Raw genomic sequence first — 24,643 nt, forward strand, 5'->3', positions numbered from 1 at the left:
GTACAATTCACATGTTCAATATTATGTTAAGACATTTTGGAGGTGGGGGAGAGAGATAAAAATATTGTAATAGTCTCTACCCTCAAGGAGCTTATTTAGGGTCTTGTATTTCACCATGTATTACATTTCAGGTGGCATTTGTGCCATCCGTTCTTGAGCTCCATCTTCAATTCCTAGGCTATCTGGTAATGTTGCCTAAATTTCTTGGTCATCTTCAATAAAGTCTTGATGAAGGCTTCAACTATACCTTTGATCATCAGGATATCCTGAGAATCACCCTGCCTGGCCTCACCCGCCTCAGGGTAAAAGAGGGTACAGGCACTTTCTTCAAAGCTCCTTCTTTGGGTGGCATCTGGAGCTGCAGAGGAGGCAGTGGGAGGTGGAATGGGGGTCAGATCCCCGGAGATCGTTATTGGCACCATTGTACAGCAATTCCTGAGAAACTGAAACAATTGAGAGAGAGATGGCTTAGCTCACTTAGCTTCTGAGCCATTTTTCATTTCCTGAAAGTAATGGAGGCCAGCAGCCTAGTCTTAGGATTTAATAGGAGATTGGAATAAAACTTCATTCAGGAAGGTGCTTACTTTTCATTTTTTAAAGGCTGTTTGAATTCTCTGTTCATACAGAACTGTTGTTAACAATATTCCATACTTAAGGGGAATAAAGTTGTATCTCTGAGTTACAGATCTCTAGGGCTTATAGGGGCAGTAAGAGGATGAGGATACCTGAATGAACATTACCTAATCATGTAAAGCAGCCAAGTCTAAGACTGGAAAATGATGCAAAGACTTATGTACAAGAGGTAGCAACCTGGTGAAGATGTTCAAAAACATGTTAAAACTGGCCTAACAACAGAAATCATATAGAATCTGCGAACATCATCTCAGGCAATGCCAGGAATATACTGTTTTATAAGTCTCATTATGCAGCTGGGTGGCTAGGGAAGAAAAAGATAATGCCTAGAGAACCGGCCTGTCCATTTCAATAGAAACCAACATATATCAAAACCTAAAACAGAATGCAACGTAGAGCTGAGTGTAGTGGTGTTAAGTACATGAACTACGGACTAAGGAATTCTGGGTTTGAACCTGGGTCTGCTACTAATTAAACTGTAAGATCTAGACAAGTAAACTTGTCTGAACTTTGGTTTAATAACAACAGTCTAACTCACAGGATTGTTGTGCATCCAAAATGAGATACATAATATAGAAATCCTTTTATAAAATTCAAAGAGTTTTACAATGTTAGTGACTAGTAATATATCTGAATTGGCTCCTTACGCTTAACATTAAATTTCTTACTCTAAACACTTGATAATGTTACCAATATGCTTGGGCTAACATTCATAATTAACATAAGAATGAAAAAATGGGCTGGGACTTATGTCTCTTTAGGGAGCTAGAACTAACCTGTATCATCAAGCATTTATTTTAAACATTAAGTGAACTAACCAATTAGGAAGTACTGGTACGGTAAGTACCTCCAGCATTGGTAGGTACCTACAGGGTAGAACAAATTCCTTTGAAGTTAATCTTTTAATTCACTGACTCTTCACCATAGCTTCTCCAGGGTTGGGGCTATGCTCTAGATTACAGCAATAAAATCTCATGTACCCAAGAGAGAAGTCAAATCCAGAAGGTATCAGGCCTTATTTTGGCTCTTTACCAAGGGAGAAAGTCTGCTTCCCCTGCTTGGCTCTTCGGTTCATTCTTCTAATTCATGGTTGTTTTCTTCGGGGAGTTATTACTTTGTTGTCTCCATCATGTGACAGATGTTTACTTATGCCTCATATAGGGATCTTTTTAGATTTGTCTGGAGGAATGTGTGAAGACTCTCCATTTCTCAAAAGGCAAGAGGCTTGTATGTATTCTAGTTCATAAAAGGCAGAGCTAGAAACTCTGATACTTTCTCAAGAACTATGCATGGAGAATGCGTAATTTTAGATACCAGAGAGTTCCCATCATTTCTCATTTCAAAATATTATAAAGTAGGATAATTTAGTAGTTCAGAAGTAAACAGAATATAAATGGGAATTCCTCGATTTGCATAACTACTGGGTAGAGAACACTACTAGGTAGCATCATCACTCAGATGATAGCTTCAGGAAATAAATCACAAAAAAGAAGTACCTGAATAAAACTGGACTTCAGCATAAGTGTAAGTTGATTTTCAGGAGTAAATTCCTTTTCTTTGGTTGGAAATAAAGACCTCCATGTAAAAAAAAAAAAAAAAAAAAAGGCAGACTACTAGTAAGTAGGGAGACTGAAAAAAAGAGAATGTTATAAATTGGAATAAGAAATAGAAAATTGAGAATTAAAAATAAACTTAAAAATCTGAAGAAGCCTTGGAAGTGGCTTTGATTGTCAAATCTCTGGAGCTTAATTTGACCATTACTTGATGACCTTTTCAAGATAAAGAGAGGTTTTGGGCAATCACTTATGTCTATTTAGACAAGAGGGGGAAAGATGGTAATTTTATAGCAAAACAGTAAGATGAAATCATGGATAGGAATGCCAGAAAGTTGAGAAAGTAAAAAAGAACATAACTGGATTATGAAAGGATAAGAATCTAGAAATCTTTATATTATACACAAAAATGGGTACAGAGAAGACGCAGTTTTAATCTGTCACAAGAGATCTACATAGTAGGAACAAAAACATATCTAAGCTAAAAAGGAATATTGTATTTACAGATGCCTGGGTTTAACAATATAGTCAGAAAGACAAAGATATCAGCATAAATTGAGAAAATTCCCTCTGATAATGGGAGGGGGGTGGCATCACAGAAGAAAAGTTAGAATAAAGATTCAGCCTAACTACTTCACTGAAGTCCTGAGTATCTTAGACTTAAAAAAGAAGAATTTCCCCAGTGCCAAATGTAAATTAGCAAAAGAACACAGTGAATGAAACCAACATTTGGTTAGATAAAATATATACGTATATGTCTTTAGCCTAAACTCACTATTAAAGTTTTTATAACTTAATATAGGATGAGTTTAGCTTTGGTCACACTCCGTTGGGAGTTCAACACTGAAGACTCAAATAAGTTGAGAATGGTTTGAATGAGCATTCATAGTCGAAACACTATAAACACCTTTGGGTAAACTATGGAAACACAGATTAAGTGTGCTAGATTTTGAAGGACATTATTCAGTAATCAGTTCAAAGATGATATAAATTTACTTTAATATATTTTTAAAAGCTTTCTAACATTTAATCACTCCTTCCCACCAAAACTAAAGCGTGTTACAAAATTTGAGTTTTAAGAAAGAAATTTCTCTTCTTTTATTGAATATGTCAAGGCTATCTGGGAATCTATGTTCAACAGTGACTTAATCAAAACTGGCTGTAATAAGAATGGTTATCATAGTAGGAGCAAATGAACACAAAATACCAAACTATTTGGAAACCTCTGATCAGGTTTTTTGTTCCCAGAACCAAGTTTTGATTCCTTTGTATGGTTCTTGGCTCACAGCAGCTCTGAAAGCTTCTTGTGAATGAGCTGAATGCTGGAATAAAAGCTGGTTCCACAATAAAAACAGCTGTTTCCAATTGTGAGAAATGCATTTACTGAAAGCAATACATTTCATCTGACTCATCAATTAAATGCACTACGAGAGAATGATTCAGAGCCTGTGTGGCGATTTTTAAACTAAAAAGTCTGTTTCCCCCTCTAATTAGGCTATTTCTCATAATGTCCAAATCAGAGCATTTACTAAAATGGAATTCCTCTGAAAATTCCCAGAACTGCACTAACCACCACAATCAATTTTCTGCTTTCATCTCCACTTGTACACACTTAACTCCTTTATATCTTCACTAGTGGGTGTACCTTATACACTAGAGACAGTACTCCAAATTGGTTTATTCTGACCAATGCTTTCGCTCTTCAGTTCAAACGAAAACAAAACTCAGTATACTTTGCTTCAACCGATATGCTTTTACAGTGAAAATACTTTTTCCAAATAGAAAAAGATTTAGCCCTAATTTATTCTTGGTGGACAAAACAGTTATCAACATTGAGTGCATCAAAGAATGCACAATACTTAAATGAACTAAATCACCTATGATAATGCCCCATTCTCTGATTAGTCTATCATTTGTAAGCCGTGACTTAAAATACATGAAAAATACTCAATGCTACTGCTCTGCCCATTTCTGAAATCAGGTTGCAGGGTCTGCTATATGCAGCCAGCCATGAGTTGAAAATGCTGAAAAACATGGATAGAAGATCAAAAATTCTCTCTCACTGGACCTACTGCATGTTTACCTAACATAGATAATTAAATTAAATAGAGCCCATTATCAGGATTGGTAAAACCAGAAACCTTGGCCTCACTTAAGTGCACAATTATACCACAATTTCATGCTTTATCAACTAACTCTAGAATGTCAGCATTTAAATCAGAAAAATAAACAATGTAGTATGTCTGTAAAAACGATCTGTAAAATGATTTGGCCTGCTCTTCTTTTTAATGCTTTATGCTATTTATTTGTTTACTCTAAAAATGCTAAAGTAATGAGTCAGTCTGAATCCCCATCTATGAAAGGAGGAAAGAAACAAAGGTTAAACGCCTTGCTCCATGCTCCATAAAAAGGATTATCATTCTTGTCTGTGCCTCTGCAATGATCCCATTTATTTTCCTAAAACTTGTATCACCATAATTTATCAAATATGCCTGTTTTATGCCAACTACCAGTTATGGTAAATCCATTCAATAGAAATAGTAAATAATCTTTTTTATTTTTCCTCAAAGAGTTTGAGATATAATTTACTTAAAAATTTGTACACCGTTTAAAAAAAAAATAACTTCTTTATTTTGGAATGATTTTAGATTTACAGAAAAGTTATAAAAATAGTACAGAGAGAATGCTCAAATATCCTTCACCCAGCTTCCCTGAATGTTAACATGTTACATAACTATGTAACATTTGTGAAAACTAAGAAATTAATATTAGTAGGATACTATTAACCAACTTCCAGACTTTATTCAGATTCCACCAATTTTTCCACTGATGTTATCTTCCTGTTCTAGGGTCCAATCTGCAAGTTTCCAGTGGAAGCTGAGGAAAATTAAAACAAGTCCACGAAAACCAAAATACAACCTTGAGTATACCCCACCTGAATTCAGAGACCATTTAAGAATAGATTTAATGCACTGAATACTAATGACCAAAGACAAGACCAGTCGTGGACTGACATCAAGGACATCATATATGAAGAAAGCAAGAGGTCATTGAAAAGACAGGAAAGAAAAGGCCAAAATGGATGTCAGGAGGGACTCTGAAACTTGCTCTTGAACATGGATCGCTAAAGCGAAAGGAAGAAATGATGGTGTAAGAGAACAGAAGGTTTTAAACGGCGGCTCGAGAAGACAACGTACTGACATGTGCAAAGACCTGGAGATTGAAAGCCAAAAAGGAATGACACGATCAGCATTTCTCAAGCAGAAAGAACTGGAAGAAAAAAAAAATTTTTGAGCCTCAAGTTGCAATACTGAAAGATTCTAAGTGGAAAATATTAAATGCTGCAGGAAGCATCAAAAGAGGATAGAAGGAATACACAGAGTCACTGTCCCAAAAAGAACTGGTCGACATTCAACCATTTCAGGAGGCAGCATATGACCAAGAATTGATGGTAATGAAGGAAGAAGTCCGAGCTGAACTGAAGGCACTGCAAAAAACAAGGCTCCAGAAATTGATGGAAAACCAATTGAAATGTTTGAATGAACAGATGCAGCGCTGGAGATGCTCGCTTGTCTATGTCAGGAAATTTGGAAGACAACTACCGGGCCAACTGACTGACATCATTAACATCACAAACAAAATTTTGCTGAAGATAATTCAAAAGTGGCTGCAGCAGTATATTGACAGGGAAATGCCAGAAGTTCAAGCTGGACTCAGAAGAGCACGTGGACCAAGGGACATCACTGCTGGTATCAGATAGATGCTGGCTGAAAGCACAGGATACCAGAAAGAAAGATATTTACCTGTGTTTTATCGACTATTTAAAGGCATTCGACTATGTGGATCATAACAAATTATGGATAACAATTTGAAGGATGAGAATTTCAGAACACTTAACTGTGCTTATGGGGAACCTGTACAGAGACCAAGAGGCAGTCATTGGAACAGAATATAGGGATACTGCGTGGTTTAAAGTCAGAAGTGTGATTCAGGGTTGTATCCTTTCATCATACTTATGCAATCTGTATGCTAAGCAAATAATCCGAGAGGCTGGACTATAAGAACAGGGCATCAGAAGTGGAAGAAGACTCATTAACGACCCGAGTTACGCAGATGACACAACCTTGCTTGGTGAAAGTGAAGAGGACTTGAAGCACTTACTAATGGAAGATCAAAGACTACAGCCTTCAGTATGGATTATGCCTCAACATAAAGAAGACAAAACTTCTCACAACTGGGCCAAAAAGCAACATCACGATTAATGGAATAAATACTGACATTGTCAAGGATTGTATTTTACTTGGATCCACAGTCAACACCCATGGAAGCAGCGGTCAGGAAATCAAATGACATACTGCACTGAGCAAATCTGCTGCAAAAGATCTCTTTAAAGAGTTAAAAAGCAAAGACGTCACTTTGAGGACTAAGATGCACCAGACCCAAGCCATGTTATTTTCAATTGCCTCATATGAATGTGAAAACTGGACAACACATAAGGAAGATCAAAGAATTGACATGCTTGAATTATAGTGTTGGTGAAGAATACTGAATATACCATAGACTGTCAGAAGAACGAACAAATCCATCTTGGAAGAAGTACAGCCAGAATGCTCCTCAGAAATGAGGTGGCCAGACTTCGTCTTAGGTACTTTGGACATGTTGTCAGGAGGAACCAGTCCCTGGAGAAGGACATCATGCTTGGTAAAGTAGAGGGTCAGTGAAAAAGAGAAAGGCCCTCATTGAGATAGACTGACACAGTGGTGCAACAATGGGCTCATGTATAACAACAACTGTGAGGATGGCACGGGACCAGGTAGTGTTTCATTCTATTATACACAGAGATACTATGAGTCAAAACCATCTCAACAGCACCTAAAAACAACAAGGGTCCAATCTATGGTGCCATACTGTCATCATGTCTCCTCAGTCTCCTGCAATCTGTGATAGTTCCTCAATCTTTCCTTTGGTGTTTTATGACCTTGATACCTTTAAGGAGTACTGGTAAGATATTTTGTAGAATATTCCTTAACAAATTTTTTTTCCTGATGTTTTCTCATGATTAGACTGGGATTATGGGTTTTTGGGAAGAATATTAAAAAGATGAAGTAGCTTTTTCATCACATCACATCAGTGGGTACATGATATCAGCATGACTTATTATTGGTGAAGTTAACCTTGACCACTTGGTCTGCCAGACTTCTTCACTGAGAAGTACTATTTTTCCCTTTCCATACTCTGTTCTTTGAAAGTGAGTCACTACATCCAGCCCATCATCAAGAAGTGGGGAATTAAGCTCCATCTCCTATAGGGGAAAGGATCTACATATATTATCTGGAATTCCTCTGTAAAATTTTTATTTATTCAATTATTTATTTATATCAGCATGTACTCTCAGATATTATTTGGGTTATAATCCGATACTGTTATTTATTTTGTTGCTTAAATTGTTTCAGCTTTGGACATTGTGAGATCTTTCAGGATAATACTACCCCGAATGTGACCGACAATTTTACAATACATGGCATGGTAGTTTTTTTGGACATTCCACTCGAACAGCAAATAAAGTAAAATGAATCTACATTCAAGGTAAGTATGGAGAAAAATCAACTGAAGACTGAGGAAGTCAATTTAAAATAACAAGTAGTTACACTGTTTTTATACTTTAAGAAAAAAACTACATGGTACCAAAACTATCACAGATTGACAGAATGCAATTACTTCTTTGACAGAATATGTAACTATAAAAGTAAACAATGAACCAGTCAGGACTGCTGCAGAAGAAAAACAGAAACAACAACAACAAAAAAAACAGCAATATTTATACCTGTAAGAATAGTTTTCGCTGTCTGCCATTTCCTCACTTGCCATTCATTTCTTAACCCCCAGAATCTTACACGTCATATGGAAACTGCACTCAGATCACCAAGGACAACCTAACTGATGTCAGCTGTCTATTTTCTGTCCTCATTTAACTAACCTCTGTAGCATCTGATACTCCTGACTACACCTTCTTTAAGCAAGTCAGTGTGCTCACCCGAACATTATCACCTTTTCTCACGGCTTCAATACTCACCTAAAACTTAAGTTTCAGGCTATACCTCTCTTTTGAGCTATAAATCCATATATCTTACTAAAACCAGTTGCTGCTGAGTGGATGCCAACTTATGGTGACCCCATGTGTGTTAAGAGTAGAACTGTGCTCCACAGGGTTTTCAATGGCTGATTTTTCAGAAGTGAATCCCCAAATCTTCAAACAAAAGCCTATCACCACACTGGTCTAACGCTATCATCTCATCCAGAGTACTGCGACAGCCTAACTGGTTTCCCTATAACTATTTTTTGTCCTCTCCAATTCAGTGTTCGAAACAGGAGCCAGGCTGTTCTTTTAAAAATAAAAATCTATAAACAATACTCTCCTGCCTATGAGGGACTGCTCTTAATATAAAATTCAAAATTCTTAATATATGGTCTGACTTGCTCCTTCCTTCTTTCCTAATTTTCTTTTTTGTACTCCCTCTCCTTCCACAATGAACTTTTTTTCAGTTTCTCTAAGGTCTATGCTCTTTCTCAGTTCACGGTCTTCAAACTTGCTCTTCACGCAACCTCTGCTTAAGAAGCTGGTGGCTTCTCATCCTTCAGGTCTCAGTTTTTTCATCCTCAGGCCATTTCTAAAATCTCTAAATAAATTCCTCCTCTTTATTCTTCACCGTAACACTGTTAATTCTTAACTTTACAGCATCTTTCTCAATTATGCCATTATTTTTTGCTTATCACTATACTGTTTGTCTTCCTTCAACAAGCTAAAAGTTAGTTAGGGCAGGTGTTGTATCTTTGTTCTCTGCTATATACCAGTGAGTAGAACAGTGCTGGATGTGTCTGAAGTTCATTAACTGCTTTGCTAAATAAATGAGTAAGTGAATGCATGAATGGAATTCTGTCTACCCAGCTAACTGTTGCTCATTCTTCAGATTCCAGTTTTGGGGGACTTTCTAAGGGAAGCCTTCTCTAAGTTAGGCCACCCATTGCATGCTCTCACAGAATCCTGTACACATACACACGGTCTCTTTTTATAGTGCTTATCACCCTTTTAAGGTATAATTTTCTTGTTTAGAGCCATCTCCTCTACTATGAGTTCCATGAGAACAATGAACCTGTGTGCTTTGTTCCCTATTATATAACAAGGGCCCACAAAGTAGAATGGCTGACATACACTAAGCCAAGCTGCCGTTGAGTTGATTCTGAGTCATGGTGACTTTGCTTGTTTCAGAGTAGAACCGCACTCCACAGAGTTTTTAATGGCTGTGACCCTCTGGAAGTAGACAGCCAAGAACCCTCTGGGTGGATCTGAAACTCTAACTTTTGGTTAACAGCTGAGTGCTTAACTGTTTGTGCCACCTTATCCAGGAATTATTGTTGATTAAATATTTGTCCAAAATTTGTTGAATGAACCTAGTTAAAGTTTAGGATTTGCATTTTCCTCTTTATCACTTTGTTATTGCCGACCTTTTGGTTAGCAGCTAAGCTCCTAAACCACTGTGCACCAGGGCTCCTAAAAACTAAAGAGCCCAAAACTTCTCTAAGATAATTTTTATTTTTCAAAAGTTCAGGAAAAATGAAAATCAGCAACAAAAACTCTTTGTCCCTTAGAGGTTTATCTTTTCCCCACAAGCAAACATTTTTAATCTTTTGGGGGAATAATAACAGCAACAAGCATCTGTGTGTTTAACTCATTATGCATTGCCGTCTGTGTGCTTAGTATGTGCAAATCACTGTGCTAAGAACTAGAATCTCATCTACTCCTCAAAATAAATCTACTATTCCTATTATATATATATATATTTTTTTTATATAGGAAGGGATATTGCGGTTTCACACAAGTATACATACAACATTTGAGGGTTTATGGATTTTATAAACCCTTTAGGTTTGAGGTTCCTGATAAAGAACACCTGACTTAGGGACATCTTTTGTTTGAACGGTCAATGCCTCCTATTTCTTGTTTTCCATCTTAGTCTCAGTTCTTAAAAGACACTTCCTAGACGTTACAAATGCATTATCTAAATTATTTGTTTCATGTCTTTATATATCTTACTGAAGTAACTTTAATGAAGATAAAATATATTAGACATTAACAAATTACTCTAAGTTCTGAGATGGAAGAATGAAGTTTCATCCAAGACAAAGTCATTTTCATAGACGTGAACAGTTAGATAAAAACTAGCATTTATCTTGAAACTACATTGCTGTGTTTAACATTGTGAAGCTACTGCAATAAAAACAGACATATGATTGGCAAAAATAAGACTGACTAAAATTGATGGAGACAATAATAATTTCTCAACTAACGAGGTCATTAGACTGATGATTTTATAACATGAACTAATGAAGATATTTGAATTACATTTTTGGATATAAATAGCTCCTTTGATTTTTTTTGTAGCACTATAGTAGATATACATTAGCACCAGGGACGGGAGTGAGTGGAAGGAAAAATGCACTTTGGAATATCCCGCAGTTTAGCCCAGGAAGTTATTGACCTCAATTATTTTTACATTTTTTGATTAGTAATCAGTAAAAACTATCAAAGAATATACCCAGGGTGTTTAGCAAAAAAAAAAAAAAAGCTCACTAACGGCATAATATGGCAACTTAAGAGAAAACCAATTTTTAAGAGGGTTTGTTTTGGAAACATCTAAATCTAACCCACAGGAATACTGTAAAGGCAGAAACACAGCCTAAAAGTACTCTGCAAATGAAGTCTCTGAATATTCAGTTAAATTTTATAACGGATTGACGTTTTCCAATGCCTGGACTTCCATTATGAGACGTGCAAGGTCAACAACATATTCTTCCTGTAACACGGAAGTATATGTAATTAGATTAGTATCTCTTAAAAAGCCTACATAGCTACTAACAAATATCTACGAGCCATCTCTCACTAAAGAAGTTGTGTCATATTTTTTGTATGAGAAAGACAAATCATTTATTCTAATTTTCTAAACTTCTCTCTGTATGTGTATTTTGCTTTGATAATTATACTTCTCAAAACACTTGGTTGTTAGTTGCCGTCGAGTCAATTCCAGCTCATGGCGGCCTCATGTGTGCGGAGTAGAACTGCTCCGTAGGGTTTTCAACGCTGTGACCTTTCAGAAGCAGATCGTCAGGCCTGTCTTCCAAGGCATCTCTGGACAGGTTTGAACCGCCAACCTTTAGGTTAGTAGTCCCGTGCTTAGCCGTTTGCTTTACCCAGTGATTCCTTCTCAAACCACTAAATCAAGGCAACAATATACCTTATCTTAATTCTAATACCTAAGGAAAATAATGTTGAAAAAAGATTTCAAAATACATTTATAAAAACAAAGATGGCAGATCTGTTAAAAGTTCATCTACATGTAACCAGAGGGCAACATAATCTATTTCTCAAACACTAATAAAAAACAACAAAATAACCCTCTTACCTGTCAGGGTCTGTACTGCCCTTTCATTGGAAGGCAGTGGGTCCTTTCTGTGAGGCCGATTTAACGAAGTGTCCTGTGCAGAAAAGAGTCCAGGGCTGTCAGTTAACTTCTTCCGGCCACTGGAGTTTGGGTTTGAAACTCTGCAGCTGCCTATTGCACTTGTGAAAAGGTTTGTATGTTCATCACTGCTGGCTGGCTCAGAGTTGGGAGTGAATCCACCAAGGGATAAACTTGGAGAACTTTCTGAACAGTCAATCTGTAAAGGAGTCTGCAATCCCAAGGCCAATGAACTCGATTCTGAGGGCTCTCGGTGGACCCACTGTTCCTCTCGGTTTATTAAGCTTTTTGAAGGAGAAAGATGAGGACAGGACAGGTGACACCGGTGCTTTTCCTTATGTTTATATCGCTCTCCGACACTATCCTTCCCAAATCGATAGCGCTTCAAAGACTCCAGGACAGATCTGGAAGAGCCAGTGTCCATGGAAACCTGGGGCTGCTCAGAAGAACGGTGCTCTCTGTGTTTGTGACGGTGCCTGTGTTTGTGCTCAACCATCCAACCATAGGCCATCTCAGGAGGGACACTGGGGTAAGTACTCATGGAAAGGAGGGGAGTCCTGCTGGTTGTAAGAAAGGCCTCCTGTCGAAGTAGCTTATGCTTTTTCTTATGGTATTTGGTGGGATTTAGAAGTAAATGACCAGCATGCATATAGGAAGGAGGTGGAAGTGGGGTGGTGAAAGAAGGAGATGGAGGAGGTGGATAAAGGGTGGGGGGATACCTTCCATAGTAACCTAGTCCTATGGGAGCAGCTGTAAGTGGTGAAGGAGAATAAGGCATGCCATAAGAGGGATAGAATCCAGTACTGGAGAGAGGAAAACTAAGGCTGTGCATAAAAGGCATTTCGGCCATTGCCTCCCTCATCTTAGGGGGTCTCCCTCTTTTCTTTTTTAAGTCAGGTTTTCGAATGTAGTGCAAAGGGTCTATGGGAAAAGAAGGATGTGTATAGAAACTATTAAAGTTGATTCGAAAAATAGTTGGCAGAAGATCTCGGGGAATAAAATGATGACTTCGATGGGTGATACGAATTTCACTTAGGCGGCTTATTAGCTCCTCCAGCTCTGCAAGAAAGTCTGGGTCCTGTCTGTTTCGGAGTTGGGGATATTTCTTTTTCCGCTTTCGTTTCTGCCTTTTCATCTTGTCAAAGCTGAGGTAATCATGATTTCTGCGCTTACATTTGTGTTTATGTTTTTCTTTAAGACTGTTTAGGACTGTGGCGGTTTCAGGGGGGATCAAAGAAACATGCTCAAAAGAATGTCGTCTCTTTTTTTGCCCACAAAATTTCTCTGCCCTGTCTGATGTACTGTTATTATCTGTTCCAATTCCACTATCACTGGGAATGGTCTCATCACTATGAGACTCACTAATTGGGGATGGAGTTGCTTCTTTCAAAGATGTGAGTTCACTTAAGTGCGAGGGGGAATTTGGCAACAAAGTTGGAGGAGATAATCGCCTCCGTCCTTTTGAGGCCTTCTTCATTGCAAGAGTTTGAATCATACTGCCCTGTCTGGAGTGTAAATGCAAATACGGCACAGAACTGGGTTCAACGAAGCCTGCATCACTGCTTACAGGGCTCTGACCTCCACTAGTCCCAGAAGACTGAGAGCAGATAGGTGATGGAAGAATCTCAGAACTACCAGCAGCTGATGGCAGTAAAGGGGGGAGGATCTGTCCTAATGCTGACCCAGCTGCCTGCTGAGCTGTTTGCTCAAGGACAGCAAGGCTGGTAGGGCTGCCAGCAAGAATGCCATTTAGGACAGTTTTCGGTTTTCGACCCCTTCTCTTTCCTATGTAAATTGTTCCTTTCTTACTGACATTTATCTGTTGGCCCAATTTAGAGCCAAATGTGGCAGCAAGACTTGACACTGTATTATGGAGTTTGGATTGCACTTTCCCTTTATTACTTGATTCTACAGAGCTTGAAAGGATCTGATTCAACAGTTTCTTTCTCTTCAAAGTCTTCATTTTATTTATTTTGCGGATAATCGTTTTCATTAATTGTCCATTGTTTCTCTTGCTAATTTTTTTATCAGGCTCCATCTCAAGGTCACTCATACTACAGAGGCTTGGCCTATGACTGTCATCTAGATCATCCGGATCCTGAAGCTGGTCCTCGCTCTCAAAGAAATCACTGCTACTTCTCTGGTTGTCACTTTCAGATTCCAGCTTGCTTGGACTTTCAGTGGCAACAAATGGAGCCACTGACAGTACAGGTGGCTTCATTTTGACTGGTGACCTCATCTGTCTCTTAGGCCTGCCTCTCTTTTTGGGAAAAGGAGACACAGACAGACTTTGCTTAAAGGAAGGAATTTCAATTTCTGGCTGTAAAATTGGAGGTTCTTGCTCTTCCTTAGACTGTAAAGAAAAAACTTTAGAGGCTGGGATTTTCAGAGTCCTTTTAGGGGGACCTTCCAGTTGAGGCATCTCCTTTGCTTTAGGTCTTCCTCTTTTAGGTTTATAAATATCAGACAAAAGGTCACTAGAGACACACATACTGGAGGGTAGTTTGTGAGTAGCAAAAGACTTATGAGATGGTTTTTCACTGTCAGTTAAGAGAGCGAGAGATGGAGCTGTGGATTTGCTCAACTTTGGCAACCGGCGTTTAAGAAAGTCATGATCTACAAATGAAGATGCTCCAATATTTTTCATAAACTTGGCGGGCTCAGAATTACTACTTGAGAGTGAGCTACATGAAACATTTTTAAAAAGCTCTGATCTTTCTAAGTCTAGCCCTTTTGGAGACCGGCATGTGCTTCTTGCCACCACTTTAGTCCACCGAGGTTTTCTTCCTTTCCTTTTTTTTAACGGTTTGGACTGCAAACTAGTGCTTAGGCTTTCAGCAACTTGGCAGTGTTTGTCTGATGCAGTTACTGCACCAAGTTTTAGAAAGGGCTTGTTGCTAAACAAACTAGTGAAGTTAACAACCGAAGGGGTAATTGTATGAATACTGGATTCAGAAGCCAGGCTCGGCTTTTTTCCCAGGGAAGAGCTTATTCTTGGAATATCTATATGTGTAGTTTTTGAATCATTTAGCTCCTTATCAATCCCTTTACAGTCAATATTCATGCTATGACCCATGGACCTATGACCAATGTTCAAGTGGGCACTCTCAGAAGTAAACTGATTCTTTGCAACAGATCCAGAAATTTCTTCCATTAGTTCTGTGGTACGACTTAAAAGTAACGGATTAGCCAGCTGTGAAGAAGTTTCAGGGGGATTTCTGGTTAAAGGATTAACAGATACTGTAGGTGATGGGGAAGGGAGATTGCTTTCTCCTACTGCACTAAAAGGCGATTTAGCTGTAGATGCATCAGAAGCACCTCCCATCTGAAAGTCCGGAGAAGTGCAATATACGGGAGGCTGCTTTTCATGCTTTGAAGTTTCATAGGACCCCCTTTCACTGGATGAGAAATTGTCTTGCTGAATGCATGTTCCTTCATTAAACATTTCTTTTTCCAAATTAATAATTTCTTTACGAACCGAGAACTTTTCTAATATGCTGTCTTTACTCTGCCGTATAACATTCTTCTCAAAAGTTTTGCTGGTGGTGTTGTCTTTCAGGGATTCAGAAAGTTCCTGATTTTCATGACTACTGATGTTTGTACTACAAGAAGCCTTAAGTGGTTCCTGAGTGGGGAGCAGTGCTTCAGCTTTAAGGTTTATGGCCTCTTTACTGACCAGTCCTGTCATAGGGCAAGTCACTAGTTTCTTTCCAATGTCCTTATTAACCAATCCCATTGTTGAACCTGCTACAATCTTCTTTGCACAGTCCTTGGCCACCAGACCAACAGTAGAACTCAATTTCTTTCCCAAGTCTTTATTAACCAACCCTACTACCGTGCCAAGTCCTAACTTCTTGCCAGATTCTTTATTCACTAAACCTGGAACAATTCCAATTCCTAGCTTCTTTCCTGAATCCTTGCTCATCAGTCCTACGGTAGTGATAGTCCCTGTTTTTTTGCCCAAGTCTTTATTAATGAATACCGCTGTAGTGCTGGTTCCCAGTTTTTTTACAGAGTCCTTACTGACCAATCCTACAGTTGCATTAAACACTGGCTTCTTCCCAGGATCTTTAGTTACCAATCCAACTGCTGTGCTGATAGCTGGTTTTTTAATTAAGTCCTTATGTATTATTCCAGCTACAGAGCCAATGCCTGCTTTCCTGATCAAATCTTTGCTAACCAATCCTGCTGTAGTGCCAGTTCCTAATTTCTTCGGTTTTGTTTTGGAAGACTTAGAAGGAGGACAAGTAGCAATGAGCTGTGCCAACTTTTCTGTTACACTAGCTCCTCCATTAAGTAATGCTCGATCCTTTAAATCAGGATCCCGGCCACCAACAAGAGTAGATGGTGTTGCATTAATGTAATCTGCCATTTCTGAGTGCACTGGAGAAAGCTTCTTAGACAAAGGATTGTTTTCTCCCTGTGAATGAAGATGGATGCTGTCTTCAGACTGGGATTGAATGGCTGCAACATCACCTGCTTTCTTGTACAACTTTGAAGGATCCTAAAATTTGAACAAGAAAAAGGTTTCAGAGAGAGTAAACCTTATACCACTTCAATTTAGCATTACAACTCAACAAGCTAATTGACCATTTATCAGGTATAAGGTAGCATGGCAACAGAGATTTTAAAAATCTAACTAAAATCCCATCCTTGCCCTTGCAAAGTTCAGTCTATTAGTTCATCTGCTGCTAAAGTGGAGGGTATCAAGATATTATTTTTGTTGACTTTTTGACATTGTTTTAAAAAAAAAGCAGTCTCTACTTTCATTGTAATTTTGGCTGATCGATTAAATACATATTAAACATACAAATGTACTGTTTTTGAAGAAAAATATTCTTAGCTACAATAACCCACAGGCATCTTTTAAAATAATAGTTCAATGCCTACTTCCTTCATTGACTTCAATGATTACAAACCAATACAGAACACTTCCTGATTTACTTTCACTCCTTTAACTCTCATTTATGCTCTAGAATGAACAGTAAATCTCTATTAATGTGAGAGGAAGAGACAAGAAAAGGCATGAATATAAGACTGTGTTTTTATGTAAAATCTTAGAGTTATTTATTGTATATCGGTATCTAATGCATGAATCATCTTCACTACATACTTTACAAATGAATTCACTACTTCACACAATAGTCTGTTTTACTTTAAGTTCTTCCTAACTATAAAAAAGTCATGAAAGACTTAAATGTAGATTAAAACAAATGTAAACACACGCTATGTCTGTGGATAAAAAGACATCATAAAGATGACAATTTTCCCTAAGCAAATTCATAATTTTAATGCAATCCCATTAACAATACCACCAGGCTTTCTTTGGGAACTAGAAAAGTTAATTAAACGTTCTTTTGGACAACAGACAAGCAAGAATTGCCAGGAAAATTAAAAAACAAAAAGTATATTTAGAGGTGGCAATAACCTTAGCAAATATTAAAATATATTGTAAAACACTTATCATTAAAACAGTATAGAACTGACACATGAAAAAAAAAAAAATAAGAGCCGATGGAATAGGATGGAAACCCCCAAACAGATCCAAGCATATATAGAAATGTACTGCATGCAAAATGGCATAACCCTTATGGAAGGGAATTTGGTAATAGCTATAAAAATGCCATCTGTATTTAACCATACCTTTTGATCTTTTTTTTTTTCTTTGATCTAGGAATCCCACTTTTAGGATCTATCCCAAGATGCACTAAGAAAAATATAAAATAATGTCTGCACAGTGCTATTAAACTGCACCACTATTTTTAATAGTAAAAGTCTGAAAATAACCAAATGATCATTTTCAGAGGGCTGGCTGAATAAACTAACGTACGTCTGTACAATGGAATACTATGAAACTGCAAAAAAAAAAGGAAGAAGATATCAGTACACTACTATGGAGTGATCTCCAGGATATACTGCTAGATGAAAAAGCAAGGTTTGGTACAGTGGTTTTAATATGCTACCTTTTGTATAAGATGGGGAGGGAGAAATAATAGTATATATACATACCTCATTATATTTAAAAAAAAATGGAATAAACCAAAAATTAATAAAAATTTTACCTATGGGGGAGTAAACAGAGCTGGAAGCTAGACATCTCTGCATGTGCTTTATTTTAGGGTTTTTACTTTGGAACTAAGTAAATGAATGTTTTACATAGCCAAGAAACAAAATTATATCCTCAAGAAAAGAATCCTAGAATCTGTAATATTGAAAACAATGCATCTAATTCTATATCAAATTATTTTTATAACTGTATGAATAATTATTTTCTATTACTTTAAAACACAGTATTCTGACTGTACATTCTAAAGACTAAAAAATTATCCATGAAGAAATCTTAAATTGTATTTAGTGAGCATGATATTAGCGGTAATATTGATAGTTATTCTGAACCTAGACAGATTTAAAAAAACCTGTTACCGTCAAGTTGATTCCGACTCATAGCAACGCTAGACAGACAGATGGACCAAGTAAGTATGTGAATCACATTTGGATCCAAAATTTTCAGAGTAGGAAGAAAAGAGATACAAATTAAAATATTAAAGAAGTAAAAACCCCGTAATTTTAAGCTTGAATTAGAATATATGAAGTCTTTTTTAAAAATAACTATTTCCTAGCTCTATGCAATGAGATTCTTAAAGACCACTGACAGTCCAGTAGCAATGAAAAACTCTGTAATTTAAGAGGAACCTCTAAATACCATTTCCAATTAAAAAAGGCAGGGATCGTTGTAGAAATGGCTTTTTCCAAGGATGAGAGAGTAAATGCACAAGATGATCCTGGTGATAGGTATGTGTCTCTAATTTTTCACACATTTGAACTCAACCATCACAAGCAGGTTCACTCCTCTCTAGCCATTCTCTGCTAACCATGTCTGTTTGTCAGTATTCCCCTTTACATGTGGCACCCAACACTGAGCACAATATTACCAATGGCTGACAGAAAACTACATTTTCTTTAAATGTCCCTAGGTGGCACATATGGTTTATGCTCCACCGCTAACCTAAAGGTGGGCGGGTCAAACGCACCTAGTGGAACCTTGCAAGGCCCGGTCATCTGCTTCCTTTATATTTATGCATATACATATTTTATCTCCTATTATTTATATCATAACCAAAACCCCACTGCCGTCGAGTCGATTCCGACTCATAGCGACCCTATATCATAAGGAAGTTAAAAACTTTTATGTATTCAAATACATATGAACGACTGTACTAAGTACCTCATATGTTGTATGCCATTTATCCCCACAACAACCATATGATGCAGTTACTAATTAGATGCATTTAATAAAGAAGTAGTAGTTTATGTTAGATAACCTGCTCAAGGTCACTTAACCAGTAAGTGTCTGAGGTATGATCTGCACCTAATCTGATTTCAGAGCCAAAGCTCTTACCTACTACAGTAAGGAAAATAATCTCTTTTGCTTTATAGTTTTGATTTCATATCATATTTGGAAAGATCTGGTTCTCCTCAAGAATATAATCTTCATGGCATTTTCTATTAATGCTTTTACGGTTTAATTTTTTTTAACTGTACATCAGTGAGGAAGAATGAAGCTCTTCTTACCACAAAGTTGGCCAGTTGTTCTAAGAGTATTTCCATTACTCACTCATTTCATGCTTACTGATATGAAATACATTTATCATGTACTCCTATGATAAACAACATCATGATAGTACTGAGAAAAAGCTGAAGTTGTCAAAGATAACATTCTACTCAGATCAACAATCAACATTCATGGAAGCATCAGTCAAGAAATCAAAGGATGTACTGCACTGGGCAAATCTGCAGCAAAAGACCTCTTTAAAGTTTTAAAAAGAAGTTACTTTGATGACTAAGGTGAATCTGACCCAAGCTATGGTCTTTTCAATCACCTCATACGCACAGAAAAAGAATGGACGTGTCTGAGCTGTGGTGTTGGCGAAGAATGTTAACATACCATGTAATGCCAAAAGAATGAACAAATTAGTCTTTAGAAGAAATACAACCAAAATGATCCTTATAAGGGAGGATGGTGAACTTTGAACTGCTTAATTTGGAACCATCATCAGGAAATACCAACCATCAGAAAAGGAAATCATGTTTGGTAAAGTAGAGGAGCAACAAAAACAAGGAAAACCCTCAATGAGATGGACTGACACAAGAGCAACAACAATGGACTCAAACATACCAATGATTATGAAGATGGCACAGGACCAAGCAATGTTTGGTTCTATTCAGGGATTCGAACTGGTTCTGCCCTGGCCAACAAGGTGAATCAGAACAGACCCGAATTTTTAAAATTTGGGTGATTTGGAACTATAACTGAAAGAAAAATTACAGGTTGAAGCCCTGGAATGGGAGACTCGGAAGAGGCGCAGTGAGCCCTTTGAGGAGCCTAATGTGTGAAACTGGGTTATCGCCAGGACTGAGCAGAGTGACATACATTCAAAGTAGCATGGTTGGCTGCCATATCTGTGTGAGGCACTGCTGTTTCTGACTGTGCAAAATCTGATGGCCAAGAGATTTGGTTGTTATGCACAACTTATTCTGCCCTTGTTTTCTAAGAGGGAAATGAAGTTTCTAGCATAAACTTTTCCCATTCTGGTTCACCAGAATTTTAAAAATTCAGGTCTGTTCTGGTGTCATTCCCTTAGTTATGACTGAACCGGAAGAACTTGTTCGAAGCCCTGGTTGTGTTATACGTAAGGTTGCCATGAGTCGGAGCAAACTTGATGGCAACTCATAACAACTACGTTCCTATTTGGGTCTTTTTCTAAGCTCTCCATTTTGTTTCATTAGTCTTTAAGTTAATGCCAGAGCCAGTAATGCAATGTACTGATGCTGTAACTTTATGTTTTCATACTTAAATGACTATTTTTTTCCTTTTTGTATTCCTATAAAAATTTTCTGGCTATTTATTTCATAACAACATTATTGAGATAAACTTCACATACCATATAATTCGCCCTTTCAAAGTGTTTGTAGTGGTTGTTAGTACACTCAAGAGTTGTATAACCATCACCATTATCTAATTTGAGAACATTTTCATCAGCCTCTCTGGCTATTTTTGCTTATATATTCATCCACATAAGCCTGAGACCCATTTGAAGTTTCAAACACTTCCAAATGGCTGAAACTTTGTGTACTGATATAAAGTTATCTCTGTAATAATAAAGTAAATTTATCTATTTAGCTAAGTTTTTTTTTTTGGTGACATTTATTTGTGACATCTAGGTCCTAAAAGCTTGCTGTCAATCTGACTCTTCATTCATTCAAGACATTCATTGGGTGCCTACTAAGTACAAAGGCTATGTTGTTGTTGTTAGGTGCCATCGAGTGGGTTCCGACTCATAGAGACCCTACGCACAACAGAATGAAACACTGCCTGGTCCTGAGCCACCCTTACAATCGTTGTTATGCTTGAGCTCATTGTTGCAGCCACTGTGTCAATCCACCCTGTTGAGGGTCTTCTTCTTTTCCGCTGACCCTGTACTCTGCCAAGCATGATGACCTTCTCCAGGGGCTGATCCCTCCTGACAACATGTCCAAAGTATGTAAGACGCAGTCTCGCCATCCTTGCTTCTAAGGAGCATTCATTCTGGCTGTACTTCTTCTAAGACAGGATTTTTTTTGTTCTTTTGGCAGTCCGTGGTATATTCAATATTTTTCGCCAACACCACAATTCAAAGGCGTCAACTCTTCTTCGGTCTTCCTTATTCATTGTCCAGCTTCCACATGCACATGATGCGACTGAAAATACCACGGCTTAGGTCAGTTGCACCCTAGTCTTCAAGGTGGCATCTTTGCCCTTCAACACTTTAAAGACGTCCTTTGCAGCAGATTTACCCAATGCAATGCATCTTTTGATTTCTTGACTGCTGCTTCCATGGCTGTTGATTGTGGATCCAAGTAAAATGAAATCCTTGACAACTTCAATCTTTTCTCTGTTTATCATGATGTTGCTCGTTGGCCCAGTTGTGAGGATTTTTGTTTTCTTTATGTTGAGGCGCAATCCATACTGAAGGCTGTGGCCTTTGATCTTCATTAGTAAGTGCTTCAAGTCCTCTTCACTTTCAGCAAGCAAGGCTGTGTCATCTGCATAATGCAGGTTGTTAATGAGTCTTCCTCCAATCCTGATGCCCTGTTCTTCTTCATATAGTCCAGCTTCTCGGATTATTTGCTCAGCATACAGATTGGATAGGTATGGTGAAAGAATACAACCCTGACACACACTTTTCCTGACTTTAAACCAATCAGTATCCCCCTGTTCTGTCTGAACAACTGCCTCTTGATCTATGTAAAGGATCCTCATAAGCACAATTAAGTGTTCTGAATTCCCATTCTTTGCAATGTTCTTCCACAGTTTGTTATGATCCACACAGTCGAATGCCTTTGCATAGTCAATAAAACACAGGTAAACATCCTTCTGGTATTCTCTGCTTTCACCCATGATCCATCTGACATCAGCAATGACATCCCTGGTTCTACGTCCTCTTCTGAAACTGGCCTGAATTTCTGGCAGTTCCGTGTCAATATACTGCTGTAGCCGTTTTTGAATGATCTTCTGCAAAATTTTGCTTGAGTTTGTCTGCCAGTTTGTCGTACTGTGGGGGCTTGCGTGTTGTTGTGATGCTGGAAGCTGTGCCACCAGTATTCAGATACCAGCAGGTTCACCCATGGAGGATAGGTTTCAGCTGAGCTTTCAGACTAAGACAGACTAGGAAGAAGGACCCGGCAGTCTACTTCTGAAAAGCATTAGCCAGTGAAAACCTTATGAACAGCAGTGGAACACTGTCTGATATAGTGCCGGAAGATGAGCCCCCGAGGTTAGAAGGCACTCAAAGGATCACTGGGGAAGAGCTGCCTCCTTAAAGTAGAGTCGACCTTAATGACATGGATAGACTAAAGCTTTCAGGACCTTCATTCACTGATGTGGCATGATTCGAAATGAGAAGAAATAGCTGTAAACATCCATTAATAATCGGAACTTGGAATGTACTTAGTATGAATCTAGGAAAACTAGAAAACGTCAAAAAGAAAATGGAATGCATAAACATCGATATCCTAGGCATTAGTGAGCTGAGATGGACTGGTATTGGCCATTTTGAATTGGACAATCATATACTCTACTATGCTAGGAATGACAACTTGAAGACAAATGGTGCTCATTGTCTATCATTAATTTACAAAGGCTATACCATGTAACAATAAAGACAAAACCCCTGCCCGCACGGAATTTAGAGGTCCTGGGTGGTGCAAATGGTTTGCACTTGACTACTAACTGAAAGGCTAGTGATTCAAACCCACCCAGTGGTGCCAGAGAAGGCCTGGCAATCTGCTTCCATAAAGATCGCATTCAAGAAAGCCCTAAGGAGTAGTTGCGCTCTGTATATACGGGGTTGCCACGTTTCAGCATCGACTTGATGACAATGTGAATGGAGTTTATATTCTAGTGTGCGGGTGTGTGTGTGTATGTGTGTGTGTGTGTATTCTAGTGTGTGTGTGTGTGTATGTGTGTGTGTGTGGTGTACAATGAAGTAAAACATAATAAATTTTAAACAATTATTTATTAAGAGGTAGTAACTGCTCTGGGAAAAATATAAGACAACTGGGAGTTCTAGGGGGGCGTTTACAAAATTAAGTCATGTGACGGGGTAGGCCTCACTGATCAAGTAACATCTAAGCAAAGACAAAGTGAGGAACCTGGCAGGAACAACAAGAATACTAATGTGGCAGAAACTGTGTGACTAAGTGGGAGAATAACGTATGTGATCAGAGAGGTGTGTGAGGCTATAGTATGGAGGTACCTGTGCGACACTATAAAGATCTGAGTTCTGACTCTGAGTGAAATGGGGAAGCACTGGAAGCTTTTGAGCAAAGAATGACATAGCTTTACTTACATTTTCAAATATGACTCCTAGCTACTCTCTTGATAAGGTTATAAGAAAACAAGGGTAGAAGCAAGGAGTCTTCTTAGGAAGCTATAGCACTTATCTTGAACAGAGTTGATAGTAGCTTACACTAGGACAGAAGCAGGGGAAGTGTTAAGAAGATAACAAAGACTATGTTGAAAGAGGGCTGAAAATGACTATCAGGAGTTTATTTTTTGCAAATGTTAAGGTTGAAATGTGTATAAAACATCCAAAGAGAAATGTCAATTGTAAGTTGGGGCCTGAAGGTCAGGGGAGAGATCAGAGAAGAAAGATTCAAATTTAAAAATGAATGGCATATAGATATTTAAAGCTTCATGACTGGTTGACATAACCAAGTGCGAGTGAATGTAAACAGAAGAGTAAAGAACAAAAAAGTGACTCCAAACTACAACACTGAAATAGGGAAGGTGAAGAGGAACCAGCAAAGACTGAGGAACCAGGAAGGGGGAGGGAGAGAAAATGACAGAGTGAGTGAGAATGTATGGTATCCTGGAACTCAAAAGAAGAACATGAAAATTCTGGAAATGAGTGACATTAGTAGTAGGTCAAGTAGCAATGAGAACATAGATTTGTCTGTTGGATTCAGCATTGTGTGGGGCGGGGGGGTAGGGGGGTCACTGGTGACCATGCAGCAGCAATTTCTGTAATATGAAAGGGCAAAACCTGATTGGAATGGGTTTAAAACAGAACAGGAAGAGAGAAATTCAAACCAATTGGCATAAAAAAGCCAGAGAAATAGAAATGGAGTCATAGCTACAAGATCAAGAAAACAAAGCAGTTTTTGAAAAAGATGTAGCAGCGATAAAAGAGATGAAAATCAAAGCACTAATAAAGCTTACTAAATATGTGTGTGTATATATGTGTACATCTGTATAAAATGTCCCAGTTACCCAGTTCTAACAGAATTCATTGAACAACGCATCCTTCATTCAGTGATGGAAAATACTAAACTTCTCATTGTACTAAATCCTCATATATATCTAGGTCTATTGCTGGACTTTCTATTCTGGATCACTGATTT

At 38.0% G+C, this 24,643-nt stretch overlaps 1 protein-coding gene across 6 annotated transcripts in view; it reads right to left on the reverse strand.

Annotated features, from left to right (window-relative positions):
- ASH1L (ASH1 like histone lysine methyltransferase) overlaps nucleotides 1–24,643 on the reverse strand; it is a 251,868-nt gene that overhangs the window by 143,062 nt on the left and 84,163 nt on the right. For 4 of the 6 annotated variants that reach the window (XM_064282678.1, XM_064282676.1, XM_064282677.1 and 1 more), the window contains one exon: nucleotides 11,645–16,205. In XM_064282678.1, the coding sequence (XP_064138748.1) occupies nucleotides 11,645–16,205 (4,561 nt within the window). Of the gene's footprint in view, nucleotides 1–247; nucleotides 444–2,129; nucleotides 2,169–11,644; nucleotides 16,206–24,643 lie in introns of those variants that run through there. The other 2 variants (XM_064282682.1, XM_064282680.1) reach the window with 2 other exon arrangements.

This window comes from Loxodonta africana, chromosome 3 (assembly GCF_030014295.1).
Source record: "Loxodonta africana isolate mLoxAfr1 chromosome 3, mLoxAfr1.hap2, whole genome shotgun sequence".
Classification (NCBI taxonomy): domain Eukaryota; kingdom Metazoa; phylum Chordata; class Mammalia; order Proboscidea; family Elephantidae; genus Loxodonta; species Loxodonta africana.